This window comes from Gastrolobium bilobum, unplaced genomic scaffold (assembly GCF_033153095.1).
Source record: "Gastrolobium bilobum isolate Gb01-03AN ecotype WA unplaced genomic scaffold, APGP_CSIRO_Gbil_v1 utg35275, whole genome shotgun sequence".
NCBI classification, from domain to species: domain Eukaryota; kingdom Viridiplantae; phylum Streptophyta; class Magnoliopsida; order Fabales; family Fabaceae; genus Gastrolobium; species Gastrolobium bilobum.
Genome location: NW_026897206.1, coordinates 114,755 through 135,327, shown reverse-complemented (window position 1 = coordinate 135,327; position 20,573 = coordinate 114,755). Strand labels below are relative to the sequence as shown.

The 20,573-nt window shown below is 35.6% G+C and overlaps 1 protein-coding gene across 1 annotated transcript; it reads right to left on the bottom strand.

The window, feature by feature from the left end:
* Positions 1-2,959: 2,959 nt before the first annotated feature.
* Positions 2,960-14,344, bottom strand: LOC133304894 (uncharacterized). Its single transcript, XM_061504972.1, has 6 exons — positions 13,776-14,344; positions 9,722-9,833; positions 9,455-9,626; positions 9,190-9,371; positions 4,244-4,387; positions 2,960-3,322 (listed from the first exon to the last, which is right to left on the bottom strand). The coding sequence occupies exons 1-5, from the start codon at positions 14,225-14,227 to the stop codon at positions 4,262-4,264; spliced, it is 1,044 nt and encodes a 347-aa protein (XP_061360956.1). The 5' UTR covers positions 14,228-14,344; the 3' UTR covers positions 2,960-3,322; positions 4,244-4,261.
* Positions 14,345-20,573: the final 6,229 nt, after the last annotated feature.

The window sequence follows — 20,573 nt, the reverse complement described above, 5'->3', positions numbered from 1 at the left end:
TTTACATTAGAATTATGGATGTGATCTTAACCACATTCAAACAAACTTAAACTGGCCATTTGCTTGCTAATAATAAAAAATGGTTGATGGAGCCAACTGCCATAAGTCATGGATCTATTCATCATCTATTTACAAGCTAAATGACATAAAAAGAATCAATGTTATATAGATGAAGAGTTGTGCATTGCGCATTGTAATTTTAAAACTAAGGCATGAATGTTTTCAATAATCTATGAAGTTAATTTTATTGAAAACATTCCAACACTACGATTATTTCCTTAAATTTATATGTTTTTTTGAATATTATGTAGTTAAAGCAAAATTCATAAAGTTACTATGGCTTATAAATAGTGAAGAAAATCAAGGTTTGGATGCGATAACAATTCGTGTTATAAAAATCAACCTGATCCAGTCGATTTGACCGGTTGACCTGTAAATTAGATCCTCAATCAGTTTTGTCTAGGTATTGGAGTGGCCATGCATTTGACCTGGTATAAAATCGGTAAACTGCTCCTGAACCAGTTCAATCGATATTAAACTAAAAAATTGATTTTGTGAAATTTTGGACAAAATATTTGAAAAATAGCACTAATGATATTTAAACCTAAACCATCTGAATTATAACTTATAACACTCGTTACTAAACCAACTCTAATTATTAGCTAAAGTATTTCTAATCTTATATTTATTATATAATATATTTATTATATATTATTATATATATTTAATTTATGCAATTGATCCAGTGACACACGAGTAAACTGATGACCTATTAATCTAATACCTCGAGCGAGTCAATAACTGATCCGAAACCAATTACTAATAAAAGCAGGAGTAAAAAATATCATTTGTATTGTACTCAGTGATTTGCTCTTCAAGATTAGTCAAATAATGGATGAGTAGGTGAAAAAATAAAAATAAAAAATATCTTGTCATGAAACCCACAACCCTGAAATCATCTGCATTTGGTATTGCAAATACATGATAGAGGAAAAAAAAATTTGTCTGGGAATCTCGATTTTCAGAAAATATGATTTTCACATTTAGCTTACGATAATATCTGAAAATTAAAAATTTAAAAAAATTTAATTTCTCGAGAATCCTAAAAAAAAAACCTAGTACCAAATGCCCGTGTCATAAAATATGCCATAGTAAATTTGCTCCAATTGGAATTTAAAATCCTCGTGGCGTTGGCAAAGAGACACTCTTGTTGCTTTGAAAAAAAATTGACAGAGTAAAGGGTTTACTTGCAGGGTTTTATAATTCTTATTCAATATGAGAATTCAAATTTTTCTACACACCCTTCGATTTCCGTGCTGACATGGGTCCTACATATAATTTTTTCTAACACATGGGTCCCACATGCTTTTTATCTCTACAACATGAGAATTGAATTCTCATTCAACATGAGAAAATCAAACCCCTTACTTGCATCCCTTTCAGGGTTATTATTATGGGAAATACATAATTTTACATATTACATGAGATAATTTTATCTCATGTACACAACAAAATAAATAAAACTTATTATTTTGCTTTATTTTTTTTTCTTCTTAGTAAATCTCATCTATAATTTTATCTTATACAACATGAAAAATACATTACCCTATTGTTACATTGAAAATTTCCTTTAATTAAAAGTTAATCTGCTATATGATTACCGAGTTGAGGCAAATAAGGGAAATTTTTTTTGTACTCCAAGCCCCATGTGATCCTTCCATTCCATAGATGATATTTGGACAAAAAATTATTTTTTATTTCTTCTCTCTCCTCTCTCCTCATTAGTTGTATAATTTTAATTGATCCGGACTACTGAATAAATGGTGATCCGATACCACTAAAATTCTTCTCGCAAATAAGGATTTATGTAACATCCCGAGCGCTGACGAGGGCAGGGAGTGATCGCCAGTGCAAAGAGGCACAGACAAAGAGTGGCTCCTGACAAGCTTCCGACGGGGGGTTACATGCATGAATGCGTCGAATCGACACCCGAAAGAAAGATATTCCAAAGACTGTGCAGGTATGAGACTACACAGTTTGGGATAGCTTATAAAAATTAATTGGTACTACCTATACTAACAAGATGCATCTACTTTTCAGTAGCCCGGAACGAAAGAACTCCATGGTTAAGCGTGCTTGACTTAGAGCAATTCTGAAATGAATGACTTCCTGAGAAATTTTTCCAGAAAACGTGCGAGTGAAGAAAAAACACACTGAAAAATCTCATGTTAATATGTGAGGATAGTCATTGATTCTTGAAGCGGCCGGCGTTACAATTTAGCTTTTCAAAACGGCATATTAACGGCTACGGCTACTTAATTAGATTTATCAGTTTCCAAAAGCGTACACCAAATAAGTGGAGGAGGAGAATAATCGTCCCATCGTGCATCCTCACCATAGGAATTTGTTTGTTTAGGATTTAAATATTCTACATTTTAAAAAAATGCAGCTTTAAATGCCATCCATCAATTTACAACCAATTAAAATGGGGAAAAAAAAAATTGCCCAAGTGAAGCTTACGAAATAGCATGGTAAGGTTGATACCGTGACAGTTAAAATCTAAAATCAAAAAAAGGATAAAATATCAAATATTTTAACTAAAAAAAATCATAAAAAATCGTAAAAGCATTTGAAATTTTAATGAAAGTATTTTGAAAAAAAAAAAATCATAAAAATGTAAATTTAAATCGGGATTTTAACCAACTAAAATTAAGTACAACAAATCATTGCCCTTTGGATGGTTGAATAGTACTACAGTTAAAAAAAATCTAAACAAAACGTTAAACTTTCATATGTGATTGGGGTAACATTCTCAAATAAAAGTACAAGAGGGGTAACATTTTTAAGCACTTCATTCTCCTTTTTAAAGTTCTCTCGATTGAGAGTTAAAAAAAATCATACATGAGCTTTGTCACTTAAAAAAAAAAAACACAGCAAGCACATACTTTACCCATGTTTTCTCTTAAATGAAAATATTATATGTACATCTGGCAAGCTGCATTTCATTAACTACACATAAATAGCATGAGTCATGTTTGAAGGAAGATAACTTGTACATCATTTTCTTTCCTATGTCAGCATTTTACAGTCGTCAGAATACCCACAGGTCATACTAACCTAATTGCAAGTTAGACAAACCACAACCACTGGACCTACAAGCACAGTGCCACTCCCAAAATATAATTTGTCCCTGTTACATCTTCATTCTTCTAATATCTTAACAACACGAACTAAGAACACAAATCTAGCAGTTAAATTACAGAACCATATCAACATGTGGTCAAGATCAGCTCGTACTATACTGGAATTAACACCGCATAATCTGTCATTGCAGCCAAAAGCCAACATTACATTAAGTTCTATGTATAAATATCATTTGAAAAAGCAAAAGGGGATCCATCAATCTGAAAGGCAAACTATCAAATCCAAACTAGGGCAAGTCATTGTTTTTGGAAATTCATGACAGTTATGTATACAAATACGCATATGAAAGCCACTAGATTTGATCTAATGATGAAGGATTTGGGTAAGTTATATTAAGTTATCTGTTCAATTTCCACTTGTATCTAAAAAATATAATGCATATGAAAGGCAGCACATTCATAATCTCTGGAGATTGTTATACACTATTCATCAAGTCAATCTGCGCCACTGTCATGATAGTCTAAGATTAATTAACAGGATCAGGATATTCATAAAAAAGCAAATTAGTTTCAAACATGAAAAGATCAACCAAGCCTATTTCTGGAGTCTAGTCTAATGACAATCACGATCAACAACACCTTATTCCAAACTAGTTGGGGTTAGTGGTTGAGGTTGAGGGAAAAGAAGAGGGGAAAATAAAGGGTTTTTTTTTTATATTTTTATCACTTTTGAGACAAAGGAAAACAAGAAAACAAAGAGACTACAAGACATGATAAGTAATATTTCTGATTCTTAATAGTTCCCAAGTTTCAGTTCCTTTTAAAATGTTTGTTAATTGTCATACTTACAGAATATTTTCAGTTTATGCCATGCTAAAGACAATTAAATAGCACTTCCATTCCATACAATAATATTATCCTGAAATATAAACAAACATTTGGAAGACACAGATTCGACAACATGAAAAGCAGACAACATTTTGAGACATCACATGATACACTTGACTCAACAGTTAAATAATCACATAAACTAGGTTCAGTGAAACTTGAAAGAGGTTAGAAAAGAGAACATAATTGTTGAATGTGTAAATTCTACTAACCATAGAATGTTGTCAGCATCATGATCTCCTAAAAATATGATGACGGCCCAAAACTTCAGGTATCCCCAATGCTGAAATGCTTTCACAGCCAAAGAGCTCCTGAAGCTTTGCATCACACACTATTGCCATAGGATTCACAGGATCCTAGGAATAAATTGAAGGGTTGTGTAAGTCAACAAGTTATTTCCCAACAAAGTTCACCATATATAATTTGTTATTCATATGATGATATCATTGAACTTTTTTTTTTTCCAAACTAACTGAAAATCAATTTCATCTTCTTCTTCTCGTTATAGCCATATTTGCCTTCATTTGTCCATTGGCATAGAAGCTTGAAAGCCTATGTGCTTGTGCTCAATGTAAAAGCATAGCAACTTACTAATGTACCTACTATTATAGAACTATGTTGTAAATAATAGTATTTGTTTTTTTATTTTCATTCTAGAATCTTCTTTGGGCTTAGCCCATTAGGTTATTTAGTCTCTTTAAATAGAGAGCAATTGTACAGATGTAATACACAATTTTATCAATAAGACCATCTCTTTTTTCAACTTGGTATCAGAGCTCTCGATTCTGAGGGCTTTGCTTCCGCAAATCACCGCTTTTAAAAATCAAACCCTATTTGCCTCTCGCCGCCGCTGGAAAAAAATTTCCGGGGGCCTTTTGGACCGTGAGGACCCCTGTTTCACTCTGTTTTCTCAGATCTATCATTCTACGGAGGGTTTTTTTTCATCAGACGACCGGAACAGCTCAAAAAAAAAAAAAACTGTTCACGGAGGTACTGTTCATCGCACACTGTTCACGGGGGTACTGTTCACCGCACAATGTTCATCGGTTACTGTTCACGCAAAAAAAAAAAAAAACTTTTCTGCTTGGTTTTGTATCCTCTTTCCGGATCTGTGTTTTTCTCTTCGGTCAAACATTATTTGGATTTGCGTTTGTGTGATTTTCACCTCAATATTATGGCGTGTTCAAATGGTGCATCATCAGAATTTATTTCTATTCGCCGAGATGAGTTGGAGCAGATTCGTACTAATTCTCTGAGTAAGCCATCTAATACTAGTGCTTTGGCTATGACTGGTATGAGCTCCACTACTCATTCTTTTCTTTCTTCTTGTACTGATTTTAAACATTCTTGGGTTATTAATTCTGGTGCTACTGATCATATGGCTTGTTGTGCTGACTCCTTTCTTTCTTATAACCCTACTATTGGCACCCATACAATAGCTGTAGCTGATGGCTCACACACATCAGTTGCGGGTTCCAGTAACATATATTTACAGCCTTCCTTACATCTCCAAGATGTTCTTTATGTTCCCAAACTCTCCACTAATCTTCTTTCTATCCATAAAATTACCAAATATTTGAATTGCACTGTAACTTTCTTCCCTACTCACTGCATTTTTCAGGATCTCGCCACGGGGAAGACGATTGGGGGTGCTAAAGAGCAAGGTGGGTTGTACTATCTGGTGTCAGAATCTTCTGCAAAGTATGTTAAAGATCACACCTTGTTGACTGAGTCTCAGTCTACTGCCGACTCTTTGATTTGGCTCCATCATAAACGCTTGGGGCATCCTCCATTTCGTTTGCTTAAGTCTTTATTTCCATCATTATTTTTGTCTAAGTCTGTTGAGTGTTTTCATTGTGATGTTTGTGAGTTTGCTAAACACCATCGTGTCTCTTTTCCTTCTAGTACCATTAAAAGTGTTGACCCTTTTGATCTTGTTCATTCTGATGTTTGGGGTCCTTCTAAAGTTCCTCATGTTTCTGCTAATAAATGGTTTGTTTCTTTCATTGATGATTGCACTCGTGTAACCTGGGTTTATTTAATGCATGAAAAATCTGAGGTACCACAGATATTCTTTCGATTTTATAAAATGATTGAGACCCAATTTGGAAAAAGAATTAAAAGACTAAGGTCTGACAATGGTACCGAATATGTCAATCAGTGTCTTTCCAAATTCATCCAAGATCAGGGCATGATTCATGAAATTACTTGTGTGGACACCCCTCAACAAAATGGAGTTGCTGAGAGAAAGAATCGTCATCTTCTTGAAGTTGCTCGTGCCTTACTTTTTCAGAATCATGTACCCAAATGCTACTGGGGAGATGCCATTCTTACTGCAGCTTTCTTAATCAACCGCTTGCCCTCTCGGGTCCTTGATAATGTAAGTCCTATTCACTCAATGACTTCATTCTTTCCCTCTGTTCCCTCTATGCAGAGTCTTCAGCCACGAGTGTTTGGGTGTGTTGTCTTTGTCGACGTTCATAAACATCTTCGCAGTAAGTTGGATCCTAGGACTCTCAAATGTATCTTCCTTGGTTATGCCTCTGATAAGAAAGGCTACAAGTGTTATCATCCTACTAGTCGAAAATTCTCTGTCTCAATGGATGTCACATTTCATGAATCTGAGTCCTTTTTTCCAAGTCCTCATCTTCAGGGGGAGAGCAGTTCTTCAGTAGATTCATCACCTTCTATCTTTGAGTCTGGACCTTCCATGCCTTCTCCTACACCTCTTCCTCTTGTTTCTGATTCTTTTGTGTCTGACCCATCTGATACATCGAAAATACGGAGGATTGTGACACCTGAGTTGGTATATCAAAGGAGAAAGCAGCCCACACTACTTCACCAGCAACCTCAATCGTCTGAACCACTGGTAAGTCCTGAATCTCTTGTTTCTGATTCTAATATTATTACTTCTCCTGTTTCTGAACCTAATATTGTTGCATCTAATGACTTGCCCATTGCTTCTGATAGCTTACCCAGTACCTCTGATGACTTACCTATTGCCTTAAGAAAAGGGAAAAGATCTTGTACCCAACACCCTATCTCTCATTTTGTCTCTTTTACTAACCTTTCTGTGCAGCACAAAAGCTTTATTTCAGCACTAGATTCTATCTCAATCCCAAAATCAGTACATGAAGCATTAAAATATGAGAATTGGGCTCGAGCCATGCAAGATGAGATGAATGCCTTGGAGAAAAATAAAACATGGGAGGTTGTTGATAGACCTGATAGAAAGAAAGCAGTAGGGTGCAGATGGGTTTATGCATTGAAATATAATTCCGATGGTACTCTTGAGAGATATAAGGCTCGGTTAGTTGCCAAGGGTTACACTCAGACCTATGGCATTGATTATGAAGAAACTTTTGCCCCAGTTGCAAAGATGAATACTGTGAGAGCTTTGTTGTCCCTTGCTGCCCATTACAACTGGGATATGAATCAATTTGATGTGAAGAATGTTTTCCTTAATGGTGAGTTAGAAGAAGAAGTCTACATGGAAATCCCACCTGGCTTTGGCTCTATGGATGGAGGAAATAAAGTTTGCAGGTTAAAAAAGGCTTTGTATGGTTTGAAACAGTCTCCTCGTGCCTGGTTTGGGAGATTTACTAAAGTTATGTTGACCTTAGGATATAAACAGAGTCAAGGAGATCACACACTATTCTTCAAGCACTCCCAAAATGGGAAGCTAACTGTACTCCTTGTATATGTTGATGATATTATTATAACAGGTGATGATATTGCTGAGAAACATTTTCTACAAGCACGGCTAGCCTCTGAGTTTGAAATTAAAGATCTTGGGAGATTGAAATATTTCCTAGGGATAGAGGTAGCTCATTCAAAGGAAGGAATTTTTATCAGCCAGAGGAAATATGTCCTTGATCTTCTTAAAGAAGCGGGAAAACTTGGGTGTAAACCCTCTAGTACTCCTATTGAGCAGAATCACAAGATGGGTTATGAAGAGGAGAGTCCTCCAGTTGATAAAGGACAATATCAACGGTTAGTTGGGAGACTGATATATTTGGCTCATACTAGACCAGATCTTGCTTATGATGTCAGTATTGTAAGTCAGTTCATGCATAATCCAAAAGAAAAACACTGAATTCTTCAATATCTTAAAGGCACTCCTGGTAAAGGACTGTTGTTCCGGCGTAATGGCAATCTCTCTTTAGAAGTTTATACTGATGCTGATTATGCTGGATCCGTAACTGATCGTCGATCTACAACTGGTTATTGTATGTTTTTTTGTGGTAACCTAGTGACATGGAGGAGTAAGAAGCAGGACGTGGTTGCCAGATCGAGTGCTGAGGCTGAATTTCGAGCTATGGCTCAAGGCGTTTGTGAACTATTGTGGTTGAGAATTATACTTGGTAATCTTAAAATAAGATGTGAAGGACCTATGAAGTTATTTTGTGATAATAAGTCCGCCATTTGTATAGCTCATAATCCAGTTCAACATGATCGGACTAAGCACATTGAGGTCGACCGCCATTTTATCAAAGAGAAGCTTGATAGCGGGTTGATCACCACTCCATACATCCTTTCTGGACGTCAATTAGCTGATATTCTAACAAAGGGACTTCCCTCAGAAAGGTTTCAAGAGCTTACTAGTAAGCTGGGAATAATAAATATCTATTCCTCAGCTTGAGGAGGAGTGTTGTAAATAATAGTATTTGCTTTTTTATTTTCATTCTAGAATCTTCTTTGAGCTTAGCCCATTAGGTTATTTAGTCTCTTTAAATAGAGAGCAATTGTACATATGTAATACACAACTTTATCAATAAGACCATCTCTTTTTTCAACTAACTATTAACAAATTAGACTGACACAGACTAACATTTCAAGCTTTGATCCTAGATTTAATCGCGCTAGGTAAAACAAAGTAATCAAAATATAAGATGTAACAAAATACTAGTAATTAAAGTAAAAATACAAAACAATAAACTGGGAAAGGAAAACTCATATACTAATAATAAGACCAAGTTGTTAAAGTGAGGTAGAGCTGAAAGAATTAAAGGCAAAGAGCTTTGATGGACATTTGTAGTTCACAAATCTGCATTATTTAGCAAAACTATCAAGTTATCAATAATTATCATTCTCATGATACCTAACTTTAATGTGCCACAATGTAACTTAGTATAAATGTTCTCTCTCCATTGCTTACCTCTAGCTGGTTAACCTTTATGTACTCCCAGATACGTCTCAGAACCTCTGACTGTAGCATCTCCCTTCCAGTAATGCCAAAAAAGTTAGCAAGTGCATCTGATATTATTACAGAAGGAGCAGGCTCAGCACTTTTTGTTCCCGACTCCACATCTACCTTCTGCTTCTTTGGAACAGGCTGTTCTGAAAGTGCCAAAACATGAATAATTCAAACAATGCATCATACCACAATTTCATAAAAATATCACCATAACCCAGATACCTACTGGTTGGTTCAAGGGGAATTATGTGTTTAGCTAGCAACTTATTCATCTTGAACATATCAGTACAATCAGTCTCAAACACCACACGCAGCTCATCATTGCAAATTATTTTCCTTTTGTTGCTAGGATCTTGGAGATTGTTTTTCCTTATGTAAGCCCAGAGTTGCTTCACAATCTAAACCACAGTCATTCCACATGTCAGAAATCTTGCTGGAAACTAGATTGAAAAATGTAAAGTGAATGATAAACTTAAAAAATATTAGTATAAACCTCAGTCCTTGGCAATGCTGGCTGGCCAACAATGACCTGAAGTTCAGGTGAAACACCACAAAGTTTGTTGAGACCTCCTGGGCCACCCCTTCTCTTTGCCTTAGTTTGAGTACTGCAAGACGCAACAAGAATAGCATTACTTAACATTACCAAATATCAAATCAAATCTCAATTGTAATAACAAAGCAAAGTTAACAAGACACATATAAAATGTCAGTTAACATCAACATCAACATCAACAACACCTTTATCCCAAATTAATTGGGGTCGGTGGTAGATGAACCCACATGAAAGATACAAAACGGTTGAAAAAAATAAAAATAAAAATAAAAATAAAAAAATAAAAAATAAAAATAAAAATAAAAATAAAAATAAAAATAAAAAATAAAAAATAAAAAATAAAAAATAAAAAAAAATATATGTATATATAAATAAATAAAAGTAAAAAAGGAAGGGACAAGAAGAAGTGGGGGAAATGAAGGGGAAAAGGACTAAAAAGGGACCATCTGGAACATAGGAATAACAGCGGGTCTAACCCTCCACCATACTTATAGCTTTTCTCCATTCCGTTCTAAGACATGCTGTCCGCCAATCTATATCCCACTCCATTAAATCTTGTTTTACTACCTTCCCTCAAGTAAGCTTCGGCCTACCTCTGCCTTTTTTTGTGTTTAGCTCTTGGTAACAAACTTCTGTTCTTACAGGAGCATCCATGGGTCTTCTCATCACGTGCCCAAACCACCTCAATCTATGTTCTCTCATCTTCTCGGCTACCGGTACTACTCCGACCTTTCGTCGAATATCTTCAGTTCTTATCTTATCCATCCTTGTGTAACCACACATCCACCTTAACATCCTCATCTCTGCTACTCCCATCTTATGCTCATGTTGCCTATGTGCTGGCCAACATTCTGCTCCATATAGCATTGCCGGTCTTACTGCCGTTTTATAGAATTTTCCTTTTAACTTCAGGGGGATTTTGCGTTCACACAAAAATGCAGATGCACTGCGCCATTTCATCCACCCTGCTCTGATTCTGTGATTTACATCCTCATCAATCTCTCCACTTTTTGTAAAATGGAGCCCAAGTATTTAAAAGCATCTTTTTTGGGTACCTCTTGACCATTTAGATGCACGGGCTCTTGGTCCCCATCTCGTACCAGAGAAAACTCACACTTCAGATACTCAGTCTTACTTCGACTTAATGTGAATCCTTTGGATTCCAATGTGCTTCTCCACAATTCAAGTTTTCTATTAACACCCTCCTTGCTCTCATCAATAAGCACAATATCGTCTGCAAAAAGCATACACCATGGCACTTCCTCTTGAATATCTTTTGTTAGCTCATCCATAACTAAGGCAAAGAGGTAAGGACTTAGAGCCGACCCTTGGTGTACACCTACCGTGATAGGAAAATAACTTGATGATCCGTTACAAGCTTTTACACATGTAGTAGCCCCATCATACATATCCTTAATTGCCTTTACATACTTTAATGGAACCTTTTTCTTCTCCAGAACCCACCATAAAACTTTCCTTGGAACCCTATCGTATGCTTTCTCAAGGTCTATGAACACCATATGCAAGTCCTTCTTCTTTGCTCGGTATCTTTCCATTAGTTGTCGCATCAAGAAAATGGCTTCCATGGTACATCTTCCTGGCATAAATCCAAATTGATTTACAGAAACCTTGGTATCTCTCCTCAAGCGATGCTCAATAACCCTCTCCCACAACTTCATAGTATGGCTCATTAGCTTAATGCCTCTATAGTTTGAACAATTTTGTATATCTCCCTTGTTTTTGTAGATAGGCACAATCATACTTTTCCTCCATGCATCAGGCATCTTATTCGTCTGGAGAATCTTATTAAAAAGATTAGTCAACCATTTTATTGCCACATCCCCCAAGCCTCTCCACACTTCAATAGGGACACCATCAGGCCCCAAGGCTTTATTAGTCTTCATCTTCTTTAAAGCCTCCTTAACTTAATGTGTATTAATTCTACGTACAAATCTTCTATTCATATCATCATACGCGTCCTCTAGGTCCACCTCGCTTGTATCTTCTTCGTTTTGTATCTTTTAATGACATATAAAATGTCATTAAAAGATACAAAACGAAGAAGTTCGATCATACAAGCAGAATTGGCACAAATTGACAAATGTAAAAAATTATTTGTTTTAATGGAGGGTTTTGGAAGGAAAAGGAAAAGAGGGTAAAGTTTTCATTTTTGAATTAAGAGAATTATATAGTATGTACAAAAATGAATATGGGATGATAGGAAGGTTTCATGATAATCTATCATTTAATTCCTTTCATTCTAAAAAATTCTTAAATTAGAAAATGTTTACTTGAAATGAAAATTTTACCCTCATTTCTCTTTGCCTCCGAAACCCTCAGTCCCAAAAAAGGAGCGGTGCTTTATTATACCATACAGTGATTTTGGGAAACAACCACAGTTATCAAATGCGGATTGCAGCATGTCGCGGCCAACCCCAAAAAACGCTATAGCAGATTGCCGAAATAGCGGAATAGATATATGACAGAAATAATGACAAAAAGAAATATTTTTTAAAGGCAGAGATAGCAGAAGTGACAGAGAGAGACGCGAATAGATTAAAAAACTCTTAAAAATTTTCTGTTACACATTTAAATTTAGGACAAAATTGACATTTTGCCTTATGACAGCAATATGGTTGCGATTTGGCCGCAAATGCGATCGCAATGGCAGTTATTGCGTTCTGGTGCGGCGCGACGTAGTTTCTTGCGGCAAGGCACCGCAACGCCCATATGGCGCGGCTCGCGGCTATGGAAACAACTATGCTGACATTTCCATCTGTTGTTAAAGCTGATTTTTAGCACACAGAGACTAAAAGTTAGAACCAGGCTTCCATATTCCTCCCCAGAAGTTCTTATATATACTGAGAGTACAGAGTACTATAGTTAGTCCAACTAAAAAAGAAAATACATGTGAATTGCATAATCATATTCGGAACTGAATTTAATTTTAAATATTACTTTAACAAATCTTAAACCAATTCTTAGCCATTGAAAGAGTATAAAAGCCCGTTCGTTTGTGAATATTTAAAAAAAAAAATCTTTTTATATTAAAAAATTTTAAAAATGTTTATAACAATTAGACAATTTTTTTTTGAAAAAAAAAGGTATTATTTAATCCCCCCATTTGGCCCAGTTTACTCTGAGCTTCTCTTATCCTTAAAAGAGAATCCGAACCAAACACTTTTTTGGAGAAGCTCTTTAAAAAAAAAAGTTTTTTAATGAAAAAAAATGAAAAAGCCAGAAGTTCCTTCTCTTGTATCATCTGCCTTTAGTTTGAATCAATCCATTCGGTTGCACTAACTCCAAATAATTCCCCTTCAGAAATTCTCCGGGACAAAATCAACCCCACCCCACGTCTTTAATTTCATTAATTCTTTCAAAATTTGAAACTTTTCTTCATAACTCGAAATGGGTATTAAAGATTTCATTGAAGGAGGCATTGCTTCCATAATTGCTATTTGTTCCACCCACCCCTTGACACTCCATCAACTTGACACCCCTCTTATAAATACAGAGGTCAAACCAGCACCTAACCCGCACCACTCCACTCAAACTCTCATGTATGCACCTAACCCTCACCAATTCACTCTCTTTCACACACTGACTTGGGCATTGGAGTTTGCACCGCCACCCTCTCTGGCAGCCACCACAAGCATAGCGAAGGAGCCACCATCAAACACCACAAGTTCATCCTCACCTACACCACATCCAGTACCTAAATCTTGAACTGAACATTTTGTTAAAGCTAATTCTAAGCATACCAAGACTCAACTTAGATTTTTTAATTTTCCCACTCAAACCCCAACTACTAGAAAGCAACAAAAATTGAGATTTCAAACTCTCTACTTTCCAACAATTAAACAAATTACTAGCAAAACCCCACTTTTAAAGTAGCATTAACCAACCCAATTCATTTTCCATTTATCTTCCAACCGTTTCAGAATAAAAAACAAAATAAAACAGAAAAACAAAAAATAAAAAATTGAAACCTAACCCTTCCTTGGGGACCTCGTTAGCAGGAGGAGGAGCTGCAGTGGTAGCAACATCCGCAACGACGGTGACAGCGGCAGCGGAAGTGTCGGGTTTAACGGGCGGTGCGGGGTTGGAAGGGAAGTTCTGGAAGGCGGAACTGACGGTAGCAGTGTGGAAATTAGGGTTTTGGTGAAGGGCAAAATGGTCCTTGGAAAGAGAAGGCGGTTGTTGTTGTTGTTGTTGTAACTGCCTCTGCGGATGCTGCGGCGGAGGATGCGGCGGCGGAGGTTGTTGGGATCCGAAGAGGAGGTTGATCTGCGCGGTTATGAAATCGAGCTTGTGGGTTAGGTCATGGCCAAGCTTGGCCTGAAGCTCCTGAACCACTTGGTTCAACGTCGTGAAGCTTTGCCTTCTAGGGTTCCATTCTCTCAACAGAGACCGCACCGCTTCTGATATCTCTTCCTCTGTGACCATTCTTTCTCTCTTTTTTCTGTTTTTTTTTATTTTTAACTGAAATTAACGGACGTTTTTCTCTCTCTCTCTCTTCCTTTCTCTTTCTATCTGCTGGTGAGCTTCCTTTTTTTTTCTTCTCTCTCTCTATACCATACTATCTCTCTCTCTCTCCTGACTCTTCGTTTAAAAACAGAAAATGACAGAATCCTCGTATGAGGTTCAATCGTGGGTTGCCACGTCTTCTTCTCTAGAAAGTCTAAAGCTAAAACACTTTACCAAACCTTCAATTTAGTGATATTAATCTTAAAAATTAATTTTAACTATTTTTTTATTTTGTTATGTTTCTCACGAAAAATTAATATTGGCGTTTATCAATGTTATGCTTTATCTGCCATCGAATTTATTATGTTTTATTTGTCGGTTTAAATTTTCCCAAAACAACAGTAAATTACAATGATGATTTAAAGGTGTCGCAATTTGGGATGTAACTAGTTTGTCAAGTGGGATATTTTTACGAAAATGGAGGCTCTAATGTGTCAAAAAAAAAAAAAATATGATCATGTGGGAAGATCACAACCATATAAAGGTAAATCAACGGTTATGATTTTATAACTATCTATTTTATTTTTTTTTCTCTCTTCTCTTTTTTTATCATTGAATCACCTTTGTATGATTATGATTTCCCTTGTTACATGTGAATACGAAGAGAATCCAGATCCTATTTTTACATATGCTTCTCGATGCTTTAGAGCATAGGGTTGTTAACAACCGAAATTTCTATTGTGCATCGGATGCATCCACTTGGGTGCATCTTTTTTCCGAAATCAGAAATTTTTTATATCATTTAAATCCTTATCTTTTGATTTTATTTCTTGCATGTCCCTACTATTTTTTATTTTAAGCAATGATGTACCTATTGCGGTAGTACTGAAGATTCACTCGTTAACAACCTTGTCACAAAAAGGCGAAAGTGGTATAAATCCTTGCAATCGTTGCTATTTTGTGCTTCACAATTGCGTATGAATAGATGGTGTTCTTAGGTTCACTAGTAAAGTTTTAAGTTCGGATGTGTAACTAGGGATAGGGTTGTTTGTTGCTTTATTTACCAGGTGAAGGACTTTTAACATGAGGTAATATATCTTTTCTCACCATCTCTATAGTGTATGAGACAAATGTATGCATTTCGAAAAGCCCGTTTGGATAGGGTTTTTTTTCTTCAAAAGCTGTTTTTTTTTAAGAAAAAAAAAACACTTCTCGAAAAAAGTCTGTTTGGATGTCTGCTTTTAAAAAAAGCAGAAGTCATAAAAAAGTTAAATTCTTACTTTTTTCGGAAGCTAAAAATGTTAGTTTTTAAAAAAAACAGAAGTCAAAAGTCAAATATTTTTTTTAAAAATCAAATATTTTTTTAAAAATCTAAATAGTTGTAACTTTTATAAAAAGTACTTTTAAAATAAGAAAGTGATAAAAAGAACTTTCTTAAAAAGCCAATACAAATGAGTTTTGGTGTTTAAGGGGATGACTTTAGTGATGAAGAAGGAGTGGAAAAGAACCCTTTTGTATGTGTACATGAGGTGTCTTTTATAGTGGTGCATCATGGAGGATGTGGTGAGTTCTAGTAACGAGAGTCATACCAAGATGGGAAATATGGTATTTGCATTGGGATCATCATTTTAAGTGATGAGATGCATTTAATGTGCAAACAGGGTTGGGATTATTATTTTTTGTCTTATATTAATAAATGAAGTATGGGTTGTATGGAGCCAGAGTTAGGCGCGTAACAGAAGCCCCTAGCTTGGTATTGTGTAAGACACAATGGCAAGATGAAATACTAGTCTTGGACGAAAGATCATGATGGATTGTGTTCTTTGGACGGTATTATCTTTCCAATGTCGCCTCAAGGAAGAATCTCAATCCTGGAGTTAAGCTATGCCCAAATGGTTTTCAATTTTCAAATAGTGCTTTAGAACTTTTGAGAACATCTTTTCAAATGTTTAAGGCGTGTTTTTTTTACGACAATCATGGTCATGTGGCAAGTTTTGAGTTTTGAGACGTGTAATGGGGATCGTGTGTTGTGATCGTGTAGTGACGATGTTCCCTGTTTCATTCATGTCACTTATAAAATGATTATTTTAACTTATCCCTGGGTCATTTAAATTTCTTTGCAAGTAGTTTTGTGCCTTCATTTTTCTCTTTCGAGTTCTTCTGTTTTTTTTTCCCACGATTTCCTTCACTTTCACCATGTTGACCCTCACCAAGTTGTTTTCTTCATCGATTAGGTAACCTCTCTTCTTGTGTTTTCTTTTTCCTCTTGCTTGTTTTTTATTTTCTTATGGTTACTAGCAATGTCTGTGGTGAGAAGACCACATTGTTACCATAGTTGTTTGCTTACGTGAGAGGGGGGAAAGGTTTTTCTAATTTTGTTCCACCTTCTTCCAAGCTACGTACGAGAGTCATTTATTATAGGATTTTATTATTCTCCTTCAACATAAGATAGGTATCTTATGTTGTAGAGATAAAATGGGTGGGTCCCACCATTACAAGAAAAAAAAAAAGAAAAAAAAAAGGTGAGGTGCGGAAATCGAAGTGAGAGAGTAGGAGAGAAGTAATCTCATGTAAAAGGAGAATAATATTTCCCTTTATTATATTGGTTTGGTAACTATGTAAATAAGGTAATCCAACATGGTTTAGGGAGAACAATGTATATTATCTATGGAGAGATTTCTTCATTACAAGTGTAATATTTCAACATTATCACAAACTATTGATTAACTTTCCTAAGTCCTTATTATGTTTATCTTTTAGATTATTGGTAATGCATTGTGCTTGGTTTCAACTTCCGCTCACCCACAGCCACAAATATAATATAATATAAACCACAATGTTTCAAAAAAGCTATTCCATACCTTCACAAACCATATCCTTCGTTCATTCTTTTCTTATTGGCTTTTCAAATATGTTTATTTGCAATACCAAAGCTTGTGATCCTAAAGTGGAACATACACTAACGTGGTTTTAATCTACACGGTACCACACACTCATCTATCACTATATTACTCAACTATACAACTGCATAATCACCAAATGGATCCAACCACATACAATCGTTACACTTATCAATTCATTATTTTTATTTAACCACTTGTTCGCAAGCATTCAGACAGACATAGAAGAAACAATATGGATGCCTTATTGTAAGAAACCAAAAAAAAATTGCCCTCAGCATGCAAAATGTTAATAACGCGGAGCAATTCAGACTTATGGAGGTGAAGTGGTTAGTCCCTTAGATTAGAACAACATTTCCTCTAATAAAAAATAGATGTCACTTGCTTAAGTTATACAATTATAGCAAAGGTAAACTTTGTAAAGCTTGACTATCCTTTTTTATTTCTATTGTTCGACCTATTTGTGTGTTATGTCCTTTAGCCTACAAGACAAAAGAAAGGCTCGGGGTAAAATAAAGATTTACATTAAGGGTAGGATAACCTAGTACACCATTACCCCAAATGAATCATCTCGGTTGAGCCTGAAGACTTTTCATCCAGTCAAGCACAAACCACTATCTTAAGTGTCCAACACTTCAAGTAGAACATGTAACCAACAAAATAATAGGTCTTAGCTAAGTTAGAGAGCACTGCTACATTGAAAGGATTTAAGCATTATCAACACTAGGAAGCAATCAATACATTGAATAATTGAGGGTTCATTTTAATTATGGGTATATAAGGTCTCATCGTATGTGACATGCTCGCGTACGACCAGAACCACATGCTCTTCTTTGTTGTGTTAGCACGCTAAAGTGCTCTGGCCAAAACAGCACATGGGTCATAGTATTATGTATTCTCATCGATTGTCATGCCAGTCGAACACAAACACATGCACACTATATAAACGGAAAATAAAACATAAGTCGAGGATGGTCATGGCACCTCGATTCACATTCAAAACTTCCATTATAGGCATTTGTCCTTTACATGGTTGATCCGCTCCAAGTTTCATCTCTATGGCCGAATCACTCCTATTTCATCTACATGGCCTAAACTCCTCTTTCCTAGTACTAATTACATAGAATTAAAGAGAAACCCCAAGTTACATTCAGGGAGAGTATGCAATGAGAAGATAATACAATCAGAAATAAAAAGGTAAAGATGAGACATGCAGGTCTCATACCATAATTAATAAAATTATAACCTTTGTAATAATTAAATAATTATGGTTCCATGACCACCCTTATCATCAAAAGATACCTAACATACAATCTGCAAACCCTAACCATTGGATTATATGTAGGGAGTATCAACAATTAACCTCCTAATTAATTCAAGAATCAAGCTTTACATAAAAAATTAAAGCTTTAAGGAATCCTAATTCGAGAATTGATTACTGATGGGACAAAAATTTGTTCCCATCCAAGCTCATTTTGATGGAAAAATTTTATCCGTTCCTTCATCTGGTGACTAATTTCTGCTTTAAAAACACATTTCTAGATCTTAGGAACAAAAACACCAGAAGGGAATGAATGATGATATAATCAGTTGAGAATTTAAGAAAAGGGGAACGGATTGACTTATTTGCACACCTGCTCCACTAACCCTTTCTCTAACCACTTTGCAGGAAACGTTGAAAAGAAGTTTCCAAAAAGCAGAAAGAAGTACAGCAATCAAGCAGGAAGAAACATGTATAGCAGAGAATAAAGAACAACCATTCGATGAGAGAAAAAACAAGCATGGGGAATTCAAAAGAAAAGGCAAATATCAACCTTAAGTTGTCCCATCCAGCAACTTGCTTCACAAAAGAGCACTGTTCACACTGCCTCTTCATGCAGTCAAGAAACAACTCGAGTGGAATTACAAGTTTTGTTATCCACTCTTCTAGCCTATAAATAGGATGTTCCAACACGAAGAAAGCATCAAATTCCTTAAGAAGAGATCACTTAGGATAGTTCAGTTTCTGTTTTTCAGTTGTATAGTTTTAACAATAGTTAAGTGACAGCAACCATTCCTCATTCTCTATCCACCATTTGAGACTCCTTACGAGCAGCAACCATACTTCTCCATTGTATTTCCTTGTAACCTAAACTTGTTTCTTATAAATATATGTTGTTATTTTTGTTCTCTTCCATTCGTTATCTCTAAATTGAATCTCGGGTCTATGAGACTTCAGTTTGGAATAATTATGTTTATGTTTTCTGCCATGGGCCAAGTTATTTTGGAACGGAAAAGCTATGAAACTCTTAAAGAACTATACCCAAAACTTTTGCACTGAAGCTTTTGCATTTCTGTGATTTAAGTGAGCTTTATTCTTTGTGTCTCAATGGAAATTGAACTCAACTGAGAAAGGAACTTCCTTAAGGAAGAGATTTCAGACAACTTGATCATAGGAGGAAAGTAAGCTTGTGAAAGCAACACTATTGGTTGCCTTAGGAATAAGGGACCACCTCGTTCTCTGAAGGTTCTGAACTTAGTAACTGTTGAAGTCAAGGAAACCATAGGAATATGAAAACTTGTGAGCCATTAAAGTCCATGAGCTGAGGAATCAGAGTTGGCGGTGAAAAGACCTAAACAAATTCAGAAGGGTTAATCTTGAGTCGAGAGTATAGCTATTTAAGAATGGAATAGTGGATTCGTTCCTTGTGTTAAAAACTTTTTTTATCCACCCATCTTGTTGTCTCTTAAATATTGTTATCTTGTAGTTATTCTCTTTCATAACTCTTGTGACCATACAATCAAAATTCCAATGAATTTTGTCGTTCCTTCTCACATCAAGAAAGATTTGGTACATAACGACGTGAGGAGTTGTTTAGAGTCAAACTGAACTTACTATCTTGAGGAAACGTTTTCAAGGTAGTAGGGAACGAGTGGCCAAACAGTTCAAATACTTATTTTTCTCTTATTAACAATTCTCTTTAAAATAGTTAAAGGTATTATTTAGAGTTCTATCCTCGTAGGAACGATAATCTGAGCACTAATAATCCCATTTATTATTTGATGCGTGCACTTGCGCGACTGGGTTGATATCAAGAGAACGAATGCGTTTTTCCTGATGGACTAAGTAAAGGAAACATCCTTAAAAGAACACATAAGCACCCAACAATTACATGCACAAAACTCCTTTGGTTATCCAATTTTAATTCACGAATTAAAGGTATTGAGAGAGACTCTCATATCACGTGAAAGTTAAAATTTTGCAACCATTGCTTTTACAATAGCCATGGGTATGCGCATATACAAACAAACAAAAACTTGTTCTTGCGGAAACATATTCAAATTTTTTCTAGATTGAAACTCAATAAAATTCATGAAGATGCATGATGTCTTAATTCAAACATGTGACTATATAAAGGTTATAAATGAACTTTATGTTGTGAACA